Genomic DNA, 16,494 nt, shown 5'->3' with positions numbered 1-16,494 from the left:
AGCACAAACAGAAACCTATTCCAGTAAGTAAATGTGTTAATAAAAAAAATGTGTGTGTGTGTGTGTGGGGGGTAGGGGATCTTGGCAGGCACCAAGAAAGGTGTCCAGGGGAGCACTAGCATTCACAGGCATGAAATTTCCTCCCCTGCTCTGTTCTTTCCCTCTTGCCTTGGGTTTCCATTTGTACCCCTGCAACCATCTGCCAGCATTCTGTGGCCATAGAGAATGCTCAGTCTCCCTTGGATTGTTTGGGTTCTCCCATTTGGTCTTTTTTAACACTTCTGTGAATCTTGGGGTTCTCCCAAGCCTGCTGATGCCTCCCTCTTGCGAGTGGATGGTGCCACTTTGGCTACATGATCCGTGTTTGGAGAACGAGCTCGCGATTAGTATTCAGGCTGTGCGGTACCAATGTGGAAACTCTGCAGGATGGGATGATCCATGTGGTTCCTTTCACTGCTACCAAATGAAAGAGCTTGGCTGGCTGCTGCTTACCACCTAGGCCAGAGGGTGCATTATTCTGGATTTATGGAATGGTGTATTGGCGATAAACAAAAACTCCTCTCTCTGGGCTCACTATTGCTTTTAATTAGAAAAGCATAGAGACACGATTTCATTGTCTCAGTGAGCAATTGTTTTAATACCGATGGCCTGTGGAGGTTGAAATTTCCAGTGGCTGCTCTTTATATGAGTGAGAGAGATGTTCTCCCTCCTCCCTTTGGCTGCCTTTCACACCTGATTCCCTCTCTTCAGTGTTGCCTGAATAGATTACGTCTGTGTACTTATTTCAAAGAAAATGGATAAATATTTCCCTATTTTCCTAATAAGGAAAGTACTTTGTTTAATTGTTCAGTCCTGCAAGTGTTAGGCGAGCCTGAGAATTTTACAGGTTGTGAAATAAAAACAGAAAATGTGGGGGAAATTTATTGAAATACAGGCATGATCCTGATAGAATTACATATTTTTCACTGGCAGACCATGTTGAAAGGTTGATGAGGAGCAACAAGGGCCGGCTCTACCATTAGGCAGAGTTGGGTGGCTGCCTCAGGTAGCTGGTTTTGAGTGTTGTGAAAGGGCAGCAAATTGTTAGCTAATGTAACTGATGTTAGTTATCATTGCGTTTTTACTGCCAGGAAGGGGGAGAGGCACTCGTGAGATTTTCTGCCTCAGCTACTAAAATAACTTTGCTGGCCTTGGGTATTATGTACCTTGACTTGGGTGAAACATTGCTGCTCTCCTTTGATAATGAAGATGTAGAACTTCTAGCATATATTGGGGAAAACATTCCTTTTAAAGAAAACTATTTATGTAGTTAGTTAGTTCTATGCCACCTAGTAGCCAAAGCTCTCTGGGTGGTTCACAAAACAAAACCATAAAATACAGTGGTGTAATAAAACCTAATACAAAAAAAAATTACAGTTTTTGAAACAGAACAGAACTAGAGTGAAAAAACAAAAGCCAGCAGTAGTATAAGGATTTTAAAACACATAAAGACCTGGCTTGCATGTAACAACTACCCATGGGTTGTTTAAACCATGGGTAGTCATGACTGCATGGGAGCAAGCGAGCATTCTGCCTCCTGATCCTTGCCTGCTTCTGCTATGCAAAACAACCCAGGAACATTCCAGGGTTGTTTACTGTGACATGTGAACCTGGCACTCTGGGTTGTTGAGGAAGAAACAACCCAGAATTTTAACCCTTGGTTTGTTGTTGGGTTAAAAATCTGGGTTTTTCCCTCAATAACCCAGAGTGCCAGATTTGGTCGTCATGGCAAAGAACCCAGGAATGGGCCATTCCTGGACAACAGAAATGGCAAACACCCCAGGAATATTTTGCAAAGTGGAAGCAGGCAAGTGGTTGCGAGACACCATGCTTGCTCGCTCCCACATGGAACAACTCATGGCTAGTTATTATGTCTGAACCAGGCCTAACACATTAAAAACAACAACTGAAAGAGTAACAAGCCCGGGAAAATATAATGGTCTTCAGATGGCAACAAAAAGACCGCAATGTAGGTGCCCGGTGGGGAGGGCATACCGTTACTGAGGTGCCACCACTGAAAAGGCCCTCTCCTTTTCACTCCTTGTACTTCATATTTGCAAATATTTATGTAATATAGCTAGAGAACCTTGAAAAACACTGGCTAATTTGACACATCTTTGTTTTTATTGCATTGCCTTAGAATCTGCTTATGACAACAGCCTCCCCAGATCGAAAACGTGCAGTTGGGACGGAAAGACAGGGGTGAATACCAATAACTGATATTAAACAGGCCACAACTTTATTCAAGAAACATGGCATGCAGACATCAGAGAGCTTTGGCTATTGGGCGGTATAGAAATGTAATAAATCATCATCAGCTAAGACTAGGAAACTGGCATAGGTAGTCATCCACAGTGTTCCCATGGCACCATCGAAGTCAAGCATGAGCTACATCTGGTGCAGCCTTCCATGTCTGGTACCCTCCATCTATGGTGAAATACAGGTTCCATAATTCCCAGCCAGCATGGCCATTGGGTTGTAATCCATTTACCCTTGTGGGCAGAGGTAGGTATGAAGTAAGTTCCTCATATGAGCAACCTGAGTATCTCTTGGTAGTACCATATCTTCACAACCTTAGATGGCAACCCCATTCTTGAGCTGCTTCAGCCTTGTAAGTACCCCACTATACCCCCACCCCCAATCTCAAATGAGATGGACTTCCTGGGCACCTCCCCACTTCCACCATATCAGTGGCATTTTCCATGTCCACACTGGTTGCGATGGTCCACAAAGTTGTGATGAAAGAGAATACTTATCGAAACAAGATACAACCAAACCATATAATCTGGAAAAGCAAAACAACAACAGTCTCAGCCCAAATGCCAGTCAGGGCAAGCATTAAACATTCCTTCCATAAAGAACAACCATTCAAAGCCCAGTATAGTCCTCTGTCCAAGTGGGTGGATGGGTTGGCCTGCCTGCCACTTTTATAGGCCTTTGTCCCATCTCTTGCTTCAAGCCTTGCAAGACTTAGGGGCCAAAATCCCAGGTCCCATGAGACCGTGTAATTTAAGCCCAAATCCTTGCAAGCTAAGGCTGAAGTGGGCACCATCTTCCCCTCACCCCTGGCAGGCTCTCGCCCTCAACTCACTGCAGGCATCTATAGAAAGGGGTGGAAGGTGTGTATTTTTTTATTTTATTTTTTAGAAAATTAGTTTTGGCTGTTTCCCTCTAAAACATGTCTATATTTGGCATATAAGATGGGACCTATCTCTCACAGCAGTTGTGTGTATGTATAAGGGCAAAGAACATGGTTGCCTCATCTCTATTTTTTATCCGTAGGCATCTTTGTGAATATCAAATGATAGCATTGGGCTTTGTAGGCCATCTGGTCCACTCCCCTGCTTGATGTGGGACATTCAGAGCTGTAGCGCCCCCAACAGGTGGGTGTCCAGCCTCTACTTGAAGACCTCCAGTGAGGGAGAGCCCACCACCCCTCTAGCAAAATGGTTCCATGGCTGAACTGCTCTTACCATCAAGACGTTATCCTAACGTTCAAACAAAATCTACCCCCTGTAAGTTAAGCCCATTAGATCTAGTCCTAAATAGAATTCAGAAAGACCTTGATAGAATGGAATACTGGGCTGAAACGAACAAAATTAAATTCTACGGAGACAAATGCAAAGTTTTAAAAGCTGTTGGGAAGCCTCAAAACTATCATAAACTCCCGTGCCTGCATTTCAGGAAAACGTCTCTTGCATCATGCAGTTTGGATCTATGATTACTTTTCATCTCTCATAACAGAATCTTTTCCAGCCCTTTGCAAGGTGTATTTGTGGCAACAGCTGCTCCAGAGCCCAGAGCATCCAGCTGCCTTTGAATTTACAGTGCTTGGTGGGGTTGCACAGTTCGTTCAGTATGGGTACGAGACCTTAACCGCTTCGGGCTTTTTTCTCCAAGAAATTGTAATCGTATGGAGCAAGAGAGAAAGCTGTACCTGCAGGCCCCACCATCGATAGAGTGATGGTGGGGGAATCACTGAAGAGGGGGGGTTGTTCCATGCATGCAATTGATTTAGATCCCTGTGCTGCCAGAATTGTAATCATGGAGTGTGTGGGGAGTACAGACAGACAGAGCCGGCTCCCCTCTTTGGGCAAGGCTGGTGGGGACGCAGTGGCAGGGGCAGGACCATCAAATGCAGCCCCGCATTGTTCCTTCACGCATTTACAATCACATGGAGAAAGGAGCACTCGTTCCATTTCTTTGTTCTTTCTAAATAAAGAACATTATATTCTCAGTATGTATTCTGCATGCTGAATACATGCTTTGTATTTAGCTTGTATAAATACATGCTTTGGTTTAGCTTGAGATAATGTGGCTGAACTATAGACAACCCCACTTCCATATCTGTAGTTATATAGTATATGTTCTTCATTAATTCTGATAGTCTGACCCTGAGTTATTTTTTTCTAATAGAAGGATGCTACCAGACTACTCTTATCAGCAGTTGGTTGTGACAGCGGGCTGGCCTAACTGAAGCAGTCTCTTAAGAGCGGCAAATTCCAGAGATTGTACCCTTCAGCATTTCATGAAAGATAAGAACATAGGAGCTGTGCTAGATCAAACTAAAGGCCTATCTAGTCAGGCATTCTGTTCCCGCAGTGGCCAACCAGATGCCTATGGGAAAATGCAGAAGCAGGACATGAGTGCAGTAGCACCTTCCTACTCATATTCCTTGGAAACTGGCATATGGAGACATACTGCCTTTGGTACTGGAGGTTATACAGAATGGCCCAAAAGTAGGTATGCAGTATAGTTTGCATTTTGTTACGTTTATTACATTTACATTTACTGTATAGCTACTTAAGGGCCTCACTCCCCTCACTCTCTACACTTAACTGATTTAACTGTCACTCCCTGTCACTCACTCTTCCCAACTGTCATTCTGACTCCACCCACACATCTTCTACTCACACATTCTCTCCCCCTCCCATCAACATTCTAAACAACTGTCTATCTACTTTTGGGCCACGTGGTATATAGCCATCCTGACTAGTCATTGGTAGCATTATCCTCCATGAATTTGTATCATCCCCCTTTAAAGCCGTCAAAGTTGGTGGCTACTACTACATCTTGTAATAGCAAATTTCATAGTTTATGCACTTTGTGAAGAGGTACTTCCCTTTATCTGTCCTGAATCTCCCACTATTTAGCTTAACTGGAGGACCCAGGGCTCTAGTATCCACTTTCTCCACTTCATGCATAATTTTCTACACTTCTATCATGTCCCCTGTCACTGGCCATTTTTTTTCCCCTAAAGATCCCCAAACACATAACCTTCCCTCATAGGGGAGTTGCTCCAGCCCTTTGTTCATTTGGTTGCCCTTTTCTGCATCTTTTCCAACTCTGCAATATTTGTTTTGAGATGCAGTGACCAGAACTGTACACAGTATTCCATAGATTTGTGGTTGCACCATAAATTTGTATCGGGGCAGTATGATCTTGGCAGTTTTATTTTTCCTTCCTTTCCAAATTATGCCTCACGCAGAATTGGCTTTTTCACAGGAGCTGCACACTGGGTCAACATTTTCATCAAGCTGTCCACCACGACCCCAAGAACCCTTTCTTAGCTCAAACCCCATCAGCATGTATGTGAAGTTAGAATGTTTTGCCCCAATGTGCCTTACTTTATACTTGCTTATGCTCAACTGCATTTACCATTTTAATGACTATTTCCCCAGTTTGGAGAGATCCTTTTGGAGCTCTTTGTAATCCCTGTTTGTTTTAAACACCCTAAATAATTTGGTGTTGTCAGCAAACTCAGCCACCTCACCCCTTAACCCAAACTCCAGATTATTTATGAACAAATTAAAAAGCACCAGTCCCCATACAGATCCTTCTGGGACCCCACTGTTTACATTCCTCCATTGCGAAAACTGACCATTCCTACTTTTTTGCTTTCTATTCTTTGACCAGTTACCTGTCTATAAGAGAACTTCTCATCTTATCCCATGATGGCTAAGTTTGCTCAGGAGTCTTTGGTTAGGGACTTTGTCAATGAAAACAGGGGCACTCCTTTGCATGAGTGAATGAATGATGCCAGGGCCAGAGCAGGGTTGGATAGTCTGGAGCATAATCTGGTGAACAGCAGAAGGGGGCGGGGGAACATACACACACACACGAATCCAGATACAAAGTGCATGCAACAGATGGCTCCAGAAGGCAAAAGCTACAGACTACAAATCACACACTGTATTAAAGGACAATGGACCCACTTTACAGCTAGGAAACTGAGTATAGCAGTAAACAACTATCCCCAAATCAGTTAACTAGGACAAGTGGGATGGACCTGCAACAAAATGTTGCAGTGTGGAGTGCTCCTATTCATTGTGCCAATCATGCCTTCTGTCAGGATACTAAATTCCATTCCCCCACCTTGTGCCCATCCCCCCCCCATCAAACACTGAGCATGCTCAGTCCTCACTGGGCTGTTTGGGGTTGTGTGTGTTTTGCCCATTTAGGGTATTCCCTAGATATTTTTTGTACTCCTGCAAACCTTGAGGTTCCCTCAGGCTTTCTCATACTTCCCTCTTGTGCATGGATTGTGCCACTTTGGCAGTATGATCCACACTTAGGGAACGAATTTGCTATTAGTATATAGCAGGGCTGAGCAACTTGTAGCCCTCCGGATGTTTTGGCCTAAAACTCCCATCAGCCCAAGCCAGCATAGCCAATGCTGAGACACCATGGGAGTTGTAGGATAAAACATCTGGAGGGTACAAGTTGTCCACCCCTGGTATACAGGATAAAAAAGGAAGAGTGCTTTCTATTACCACTGAACAACTGGCACCTCCCACACACTTAGGATTAAAAAGCAGTGTACATTTGAAAATACGCAGAGTGCCTTTCAATTCTATCACTGCAAACTGAAGGCTCCTGCCTTCCCACTCACTGAAAATTCAGAGGTATAGGAATGGATATTCTTGCAGACAAATATACATGTCAACCCAAAGGTTGCCTCCAAGAACAAGGGATTTTAGTACAGGGACTGAACCCACAGCCCTTTCTCTTTAATAATAATAATAATTAAAAGATCCACTCCTGTTTCCCCTTCCCGTCCCTTCATTTTAGAAGCCCAATTTATAAATTAAAGATGTCTTTTAAAAAAAAATCACTATCACAAATAGAAGAATACACTTCTATTTTATTTTTTAAACATTTATCTGTGAGTGATGTAGTCAAGTGACTGTAAGGCAGTAGCCATAGGGGTGAATAAAGAAGCGTTTCCTTTGCCCATCTCTCTTTCACTTGTTTCCATGCCCTAAACCCTAGAAAGAGTGGCTTGACCTGAGGCTAAGAGAATCCTCCACTTCTAGGTGGTGCTGCAAGCCTGGGAATGAGGCTGTCTCTTTGTTCCAAAACCCTTTAATTGTAAGTGTTTTGAACATGAGGCAAGGGCTCAAAGAGCAAAACAAAGTTCCAGAATTGGAGGGGAATTACCTTAAGGCTATCACGGAATGCAAAGGGAGAACTTTCTGAGGTAAAGGGTCTGTCTCTGGATATTGCGAGAAAGGAGGTTCTGCTTTTTTGTGTGTTTCAGGGCTGGGTCCAGATTTGAGGAGACCCTCAGCAAACTAGCATCGAGTGCGCTCCATCCTACATCAGTGGGTCTTGGGAAGCGGGGGGCTTATGAGGCAACAGTGGTGTCACTGGGCAGTAGCATTAGTGCGGTCAACACTGGGTGAACTGGAGCTGCCGTTTTAATCTCCCACAATGCCCCCGGGGGTGTTGTGATAAATTAAAACAGCAGCCCTCACTGGAGACTGGAGCAACGCTACAGGAGAGGCAGTTGAGAAATGAAAATGGTGGCTGTCCAGCACAAGAAGTTTAGGACAGGTGTTGACGCAGCGGCAGGCCCTGCTGGGGTCATGGTGGTGCCCAAGAGTGCCGCATGATGTTGGGCCTGATGTGTTGGCTCTTTTTAATCCAGCAGGCCAGTGCTATGCAGAGTTAGGTTTGCGTGAACCTACTGAGATCCATAGGAATTATTTCTGAGTAAGCATGCTGAGCACTGGGCTGAAAGCTGGTTGAGGAGATCTAACATTAAGTGTACTGAATCCCTCCAAGAGAGGAAAGAAAGTTCCATTCATTCTAGTACCTCCAGCAGAGGAGAGGCTGTATTGTGGAAATTTCCAAAACGAAGTGGTCGCGGCTTGTATACCTAAAGCCTGAAGATAAGTAAAGTTGATAAAGCAACTGAGTACTAAGTCTAATGCTGAAGTGATTATATTGTTAGTATGGCTTTGTTTCTGCTGCTGGACAGTAGTAATTTTTGCCAAGGCTGAGCATCTCTTTACTTCGGCAACAAACTGAATATTGCTGTCCTGTATCTAGTTTTATGGCTTTATTAGATGCCTCCGATTTAAAGGTAACTGGACAAGGAGCAAAGGCTTGATCCCAGCCTAGATCTCCTTAAGACTTTTGCTGGGCTTGCAGGGAATTCCCCATCTTTGACAAACAAGGGCAGTAGGGTTTGAAACTGCATGAAAAATTAGTCTGAACAAATAATTTCACCATAATAACTGTGATCCAGAGCCATATGTATACTCCAGCACACAACCAGAGCTGTTGCATAGGAACTATTTGCTCAGTGGAGGGAGAACATCTGTTTACCTAATTGAAATGAACAGGGAAGCGTTTGTGAGAAGACTTTATAGGTTACCTATATATTTTATTTTTAACACTATCCCGTCCGCACTCCATTCCAGTTGAGATGTCACTGTGGTCATAAAGAAGTAAATAAAGCATCAGATTACAGCATGATGTATGTAGATTTTCTGGGAAATAGTAATTTTGATGAGGTTTCCCAGGAACCTGACAAACAAATCGTAATGTGCTTACATATAATCTACTAGCCAACGATCTATCCTTAGTTATTGGTTGAGCAGCTGTGATAGAATTAAAGCCAGGAAATCAAGAGCTTGCAGAGCTCTGGTTTCAGTTTATTGAACTGGGATACACATACACACGTATGTCGTTAGCAGAGCTACTGTGATGTCATGGAAAGTTCATGAACATGTTGACTGCTTAGGGATAGAGCAGTTAGCTAGAGCATGGGCCCCCAACCCCCGGGCCGTGGACTGGTACTGGTCCGTGGCCTGTTAGCAACCGGGCCACAGTAGGGGTGTGCGAAACTCCCTTACCTTGGGTCCACGGGGGGGGATCCATCCCTCCCCCCCTGGAATCCTTGCTGGCCGTGGCCAGCTCCACTCCGCGACAAGTCCATGGAGCTGTCGGCCGGCAGACTTCTGGCCACTGGGATGCAAATGGCGTCTGCATAGCAGATGCCATTTGCGTCCCTGTTCTTCAAGTAATACGCTACGTAAATCTTTACGTAGCCTGTTACTGCAAGGAATAGGGACGCAAATGGCATCCTCTATGCGGACGCCGTTTGAGTCCCAGCGGCCAGAAGTCGACCAGTGAACCCCCCCCCCCGGTCCATGGAAAAATTGCCTTCCACAAGACCGGTCCCTGGTGCCAAAAAGGCTGGGGACCGCTGAGCTAGAGGATATAAGAGGCTGTGTGCTTTTGGTGGAAATAGTGCAGAAAGTTAAGGAATGCTGAATTTCCATCGTTTCCTCTGCTTCTACAAAGGCAATTGTGCAACCTTCTGTTGACTGCTATTATTAGGCAAAAACTGAACAGAGTTTCATTTGGGAGAATGTCTCATCTTGGTGCTTTCTTTGTTACCTAGAGGGAAACGTATTGAATGAAGGCTGTGTTGCAATTCAATGTCCAGCTAAGCTAATGCTTTTGTCTGGTTTCTGAAAACTTAAGGACCTAATTCTACTAATGGGTTTCAACAAAAAAGGGATAAACTCCATAATATTAGCCAGACATGCTCTGGCATGTTAATGCTCCTGTATTAAGAAGTGAGTTATTAGTCATATTGCCATTTTTCTTCTGTAACAGATTAGGATTTAATTCTTTAATTTTGCTAACTAATGTGACCTGGAGTCAGTTTTTCCCCTCTTGTCTATTGTTCATGTCATTGGCTGCATTCCAGCTATTTCAAGAAAATAAGATAGCAGTTTTGGCATGGATTATTGGCCTTGTACGCTAAGGGAGCTCTGAACTATCCAAGAAGGTGCTGTATTCATTAAAAATAATGCTTGTACATTTTCATGGAATGTGCAATAGGTGGCAGGTTGTTTATTGCCAAGGCTGGGAAATAGAAATATTAGGCCTTGGTATCAAAGGAGCTTTAATACCTTCTGTTGACATCAAGAAATTACCCTGGATTGGGGTCTGAGAGGGCTACTTCCAACAATGGGGTCAGAAAGTAACTTGACAATTGAAATGTAGGAAGATAATTGGCTTTACTGGCCCAGTCTAGGGCCAAGTGAGCAATGCTTTAAAGTCTCCCCTTTATTTTTGAATATATCCTGGTTTGATCTAAAGGAAGGTTTAGATTGCACATCTGGCTTAGATTTTCAGTTCCAGTCCATGCTGTTTCTTAGAGCTGCACAATAGTTTGCATATAAGGTGCATGTGTCTTTCATTTCACACTAGAAGTATGTGATTTGCCCAAAGTGGGGAAAGTAATATGTAACTCCCTGCTTGATAGGCGAAGGTGCTGTTGGAGAGAGAATTTTGAGACATTTAAACACTTGTTTAAACCTAGTTCTTTAAATATAATAAACAGAAGTATCAGAACGTGTTTCCAAGGACAGAGGAGGAGGCCTCCCCACGCATTCTCATTGGCCTGCCATTGGTTCATTCTGTCTGGGAGCCATCCTTAATTGGCTTTCTGAAGGAGTAGATTCATATAAACAGCATGCCTTTTATTGCTTTCCAAGTCATCTCTTTGCAACGGCTCTCATTAAGGTGTGGAGGTCTGCAAAACGAATCCTCTAAGGAATTATCTTTATTTTACAAGTAGCATGGACAAGAGCTTTTGAGCTGATTTCTGTGACTAACAGAAATGAGCTTGTATGGACGAAGGGTAACCCTGCCTGTGATTACTCCAATAGTGCTGCAAAAACGGGTAGGTAACTTTTCAGGGCATGGGGTAAGTGAGGGTCCGGGGAGATGTAATGAAGGTGTACATGGCTAGGATGGCTATGTTTGGGGAACACAGAGCACCCAGATACAGAATATTAACAGTTCCTTGGTTGTGAATGGAACACTGTGTGTAAATTGCTGTGTGTTCTTTTAAAAGTATATAAAAGGGGGCGAAGGCTCACCCTTTCCTGGTGTGTTATACATGTTCTCCCATCAAAATGATACAGTCCATAAGTCACCCTAGGTGGGAGCTTTTTGAAGGGCAAGGGATAAATCTCTTAAAATACATAATTAAAAGAAATACATATCCAAGTATATTTTTTGTACTTGGATACCTGTACAAGAAGTCACTCTTGCTGTTTTAAATGTGTGGACGTTTGATAAGATGGTCATTGTAAATGAAGCAGTATAAGTCCTTGTATAGCATTACAGATTTTTAAAAAAAAGCAGTGCACTCCTATGCATGTCTACTCAGAAATCCTATTGTGGTCAGCGGGGCTTACAGCTAGGAAAGTGTGCATAGGATTACATCCTAGGTCAGGCTTGTGGCAAGCCTTTGTCCATGAAACACTGAAATGTGCAGATGGTTTCTATGTTAAAATTAGAAAATAGTTGCATCTGATGCTGTTGGCTCAGGACTTGGATTAACTTCCTGTGGTGTCCATGTTTATGTATTTGCATTTGGGAGAATAGTTATGAGGTTTTACAGTTAGTATTTTGATTGAGTTTATATAAGCCAGATTTTATTTTCTGCATGTAACTTTGATGGATTTTGTTCTTTTATTGCTCAAAACGGTAAAATTGACCCACTCCAATGAATTGTATTGCTGCTATAATACTATACTTTATAATCTAAGTTATGCATGTATGAATATCATATTTTTTAAAGTTGAACAGAAATAAACCAGCCAAAACATTAAACAGGGTGGTGTTTATTATATTTTTGTGTGTATAAAATGCCTCTAGATCCAAAACTGAAGCCTGAGTGATCTCATATTGTGATCTGTTCCATCGTGTAGGGCACGCTTCCCCCACCATGGTGACCTCGAGGTGTTTTGGCCTTCAGCTCCCATTATGCCCAGCCAAGATGGCTAATGGTCAGGAATGCTGGGAGTTGTAGTGTAAAACATCTAGAGGGCACCAGGGTGGGAGAGGCTGGTGTACAGTTTCCATCCCTCCACCCCCAATATAAGAGCTGGGCCTTCAACAGCTTGCATAAATTCGAGAGGTGTGGCTTCAGCCATTACCACACTTCTGTGCTGGAAAAAGCCACATTTGCTGAATTTCTGCCTTTCATTAAGCTGGTAAAGGCCAAGTGTTTCTGTCTGGACCATTTTTAAAAAGTAGCAGCCCTTCTAGATGTTGATAAAAACTTAAGAGGAGCCATGCTGGATCAGGCCAAGTACCCATCTAGTCCAGCATTCTGTTCTCACAGTGGCCAACCAGATGCCTCAATGGGAAGCCCACAAGCAGAACATGAGTGTAATAGCACCAGTTCCCCAGCAACTGGTATTCAGAGGCAATAGTGCCTCTGGTACTGGAGTTCATGTCCTGCCATCATGACTAGTAGCCATTGATAGCCTTATCCTGCGTGAAGTCAAAATCATGATTGTTCACAAAACCTTGTGGTTTGTTTCTTTTTAAAAAGTTATTTCTAGGGTAGCATTCAGTCTTCATTAACGATGAGATATCTTGAATAAAGTTGCATTAAATAACTACTTCAGTCGGTTGGAAGAAAACGATTCAAGCTCTTGTAAAATGATTCAAGGCCTTGTCCTAATACATTGTTTCCAGGAGTCCTGTGCAGTGCTGAGGACTTCGAAACACAGATTGTTAGTATCATTGCTGTCTCCATCCTGGGGCTGACAGGGTTGGCCATTTGCTAGGGCCCCCAAGATCAGCGGAGGCCTCACTGCGCTAGCCACTTTCACTTTGCACAGAGTATCCAAGAATATCAGATGCAGCTTAAGGGCATTCTCAGGTCGCATGTTCCAACCTCTTCCAGATTAAGAGGTTCACTGAGAATGCCATGTCCAAAGCCTCAAAAATCCTGGAGCCCAGCACTGGTTGGTAAAATATCACTGTCATACACAAATGACTTTTCTTGGTAAAATAGGTTGTGGCACGATGCAATTTGTGCTTTTTGTAATGCTACCATCAGGGCCAGTGTCAAGGGTAGGCATGGTTGGGCCCTTGCTGGGGGCTCACACTCCAGCAGGGGCACACTGACAACGGCTCCCTGGAGTTACTGCTCCTGCTGTTCACCATGGCAACCTGCGTGTTCACCTGCCTCTCTCTCTCTGGCCCAGACAGTGGAGGCGGTGAGAAGGATGCCACTGCCTACTTGCTCACTGGTTCGCTAACTTCCGTGCAAGTATGTAGCAGCCATGATGAGAAAGAGAATGAGGAGCAATAGCAGCTACTGATGATGGTGGTGAAAAGGTAGATTCATTGAGTGAGGGGGCCCATTGAGGGCCCTCAAAAAACCTGGTTCTGGCATTGTGTACCACGAAATCCCGTTCACTATAATCTCATCACAGAGGAGCTTGTAGATGATGAGACATTTTCTAGCAGCTGGCCTGTGACAGGCAAGAGGAGCTGAACCACTGGAAGCGGGCAGAAAGAAAGAAAACATCAGGAGCACAACAAGCCACCACTCCAGAGATGATTGTACGGCTATCCTGTATTCGTGCCGCTCATCTGTTCATCTACATTGTACATCTACTCTGAATGTTGGACTGGGGTGAGATAGAATTTTGTGGTATATATATTGCATTACAGTGATTAGGGCTGATTTGCACTGAATATATGTGTGCAAAATATCGTTCGATATATATGCCTGAAAGTAATTTTTGATTGACTCAAGTTGCCCTAGGACAGCCCTCCCCAATCGGGTGTCCTCCAGATGTTTTGGACTTCAAATCCCATCAGGCCCAGCCAGTATGGCCAGTGGTCAGGGATGATGGCAGTTGTCCAAAACATCTGGAGGGCACCAGGCTGGGGAGGGCTGTCCTAGGATCATTTGCAATCCTTCTCAGATCCCTGTAGTAGGCTCAGGTTAGCCCCTTACATGCCAGTTAGCATGATTTCACTTATCTTGGGTTATTTGATTTGCGAATCCCCCCTCCCCCGTATCATGCCCTTTTTCTGAATTAGGCACCTCTTTATCCAAAAACACAACAGCGTGTCGTTATTTTGATATTTTACTCTCCGTATTGCCAAGGCAACACGTTAGGTGACCTTCACAGAGCTTTATGAGGTGTTTATTATGGGAAGCTGCACCAACAGCTATCTTGTACAGGAGTGATTGTGTGAAAGGAGCAGCACCAGCTGCGGAAATGCCCACTTCTTTGAAATTCTTAAGAGCATTTATATCATAACCAAGCAAATTGACAGGATTAGCAGCTTCCAGTGCTCATAATACTCTTCTCTTGGCAAACGTCTCTGCGTTGGAAGTGGGAAGAAGATTTCTTTGCCCTAGTCTTTTCTCTCAAATAAATTAGGCTTCCTGTAGGTCAAAAAATGACCTTCAGACTGCTATCTTGCCTTGATGTATGTTGGATGGCCTGCTGAACAATTCTTTCTGCTAGCAGTAAATCTTTACTCTGTGGACATTTTGATTCTTTGGGGATGCATATTGAAGAGGATGTAGCATGGAAACTGCACATGAGGAATTGCTTACTGACTGTTGCTAGTAAAATGGACACGGTTTTTGAAGGGAGTATTGATAAACCATGTGTAAATGTGAATTCTGAATTTTTCTGTAATATTCTATGAACTTAAACTTCATAGATAGATATGTGAGCTCTTGGCTTCTTTTGTCCATGTAAATTCTGCACTGCTTTTGAATCTTCTCTACCATACCACCCCCCACCCCCTTTAAATATGACAAGTGTTAAATAAAATGCTTTTAGAGACACGCCTCTTTAAAATACTTAAAAGATGGGGTGGGAGGAGATTCTGCTTTGAAGTGTTTTAAAGAGGCACATGTGAAATAATATATGAATGTGAGTTTGACAACTGAGATGTACTGCTGGTGCCTAGGTATAGATAGAAGCATATTGTAGCATGGCTCTTAAAACTTTGCATTGCATGGTGTAATACCAATGTGCTGAAGCAGAATGGAATGTGTGGGAACATACAGTCAGGGCCAGAAATATTGGAACAAGGATAACTGTTTTGGCAGTTGGCCTCTGTACACCACCACATTGAAGTTGAAAGGAAACACACCCAGATGGGAGCGAAGTCAGGACTTCCAGCTGTAATTCAAGGGGTTTGACAAAAGTGGGGCACTCACCATTCAGGAAGTACAGCCAGTGGCATACACCCCCCCCCCATCGTTGGTGGCTCATAAGTAATGGAATGAATGGCTGATAAGCAGCTGCATGGCCAGATGTGGCCTGTTTCCTGGATACCCCATGACCAATCAAGCAGAGAAAAGGCCTGGAGGTGGTTCTGAGTGTTACATTTGCATTTGGTAGCTGTTCACTGGAACCCCCAACATGAGGTCCAAAGAGGTGTCCATGCGAGTGAAGGAGGCCATCATTAGGCTGAGGAAACAACATAAACCCATTAGAGAGATAGTGAAAACATCGGGAGTGGCCAAGACAACAGTTTGGAACATCCTGAAAAAGAAGGAATTAACTGGCAAGCTCAGCAACAGCAAAAGGCCTGGAAGACCACGGAAGACAACTAAAGTGGATGACCACAGAATTCTGCTCATGGTGAAGAGGAACCCTTTCACAACATCTAGCCAGGTCAAGAATGCTCTTGCGGAGGTAGGCATGTCATTATCAACATCTACAGTCAAGAGACAGCTTTATGAATGTAAATACAGAGGTTTCACAACAAGGTGCAAACCACCGGTAATGCTCAAGAACAGACAGGTCAGATTAGCCTTTGCCACCAAACACCTAAAAAAGCCTGCCCAGTTCTGGAATAAGTTCTTGGACTGATGAAACCAAGATTAACTTGTGCCAGAATGATGGGAAGAGAAAAGTATGGAGAAGGAAAGGAACAGCTCATGATCCAAACCATACCACATCATCTGTCAAACATGGTGGAGGCAGTGTTATGGCATGGGCATGTATGGCTGCCAATGGAACTGGGTCACTGGTATTTATTGATGACCTGACTGCTGATAAAAGCAGCAGGATGAATTCTGAAGTGTATAGGGCTATACTTTCTGCTCAGATTCAGCCAAATGCTGCCAAACTGATAGGATGCCGCTTCATATTGCAGATGGATAATGACCCAAAACATACAGCAAAAGCTACCCAAGAGTTTCTCAAGACAAAGAAGTGGGATGTTCTTCAATGGCCAAGTCAGTCACCTGATCTCAACCCAATAGAGCATGCTTTCACTTACTGAAGACCAGACTGAAGGCAGAAAGACCCACAAACAAGCAGCAGCTGAAGGCAGCGGCAGTGAAGGCCTGGCAAAGCATCTCGA

General features: G+C 43.8%; 1 protein-coding gene across 4 annotated transcripts in view; it reads left to right on the top strand.

Annotated features, from left to right (window-relative positions):
- The window catches only part of GRB14 (growth factor receptor bound protein 14), a 70,564-nt gene that overhangs the window by 9,561 nt on the left and 44,509 nt on the right, over positions 1-16,494 (top strand). For 2 of the 4 annotated variants that reach the window (XM_084811849.1, XM_084811843.1), the window contains exon 1: positions 10,784-11,026. The exons of the other annotated variants lie outside the window; for them this stretch is intronic. In XM_084811849.1, the coding sequence (XP_084667975.1) occupies positions 10,964-11,026 (63 nt within the window). In that variant the 5' untranslated portion in view covers positions 10,784-10,963. Of the gene's footprint in view, positions 1-10,783; positions 11,027-16,494 lie in introns of those variants that run through there. 4 annotated transcript variants of the gene reach the window in all.

Source organism: Heloderma suspectum, chromosome 1, assembly GCF_057233095.1.
Source record: "Heloderma suspectum isolate Gila_16-S chromosome 1, 16-S_ref, whole genome shotgun sequence".
In the NCBI taxonomy this organism is placed as follows: Eukaryota; Metazoa; Chordata; class Lepidosauria; order Squamata; family Helodermatidae; genus Heloderma; species Heloderma suspectum.
This window is presented reverse-complemented; position numbering and strand designations above follow the sequence as displayed.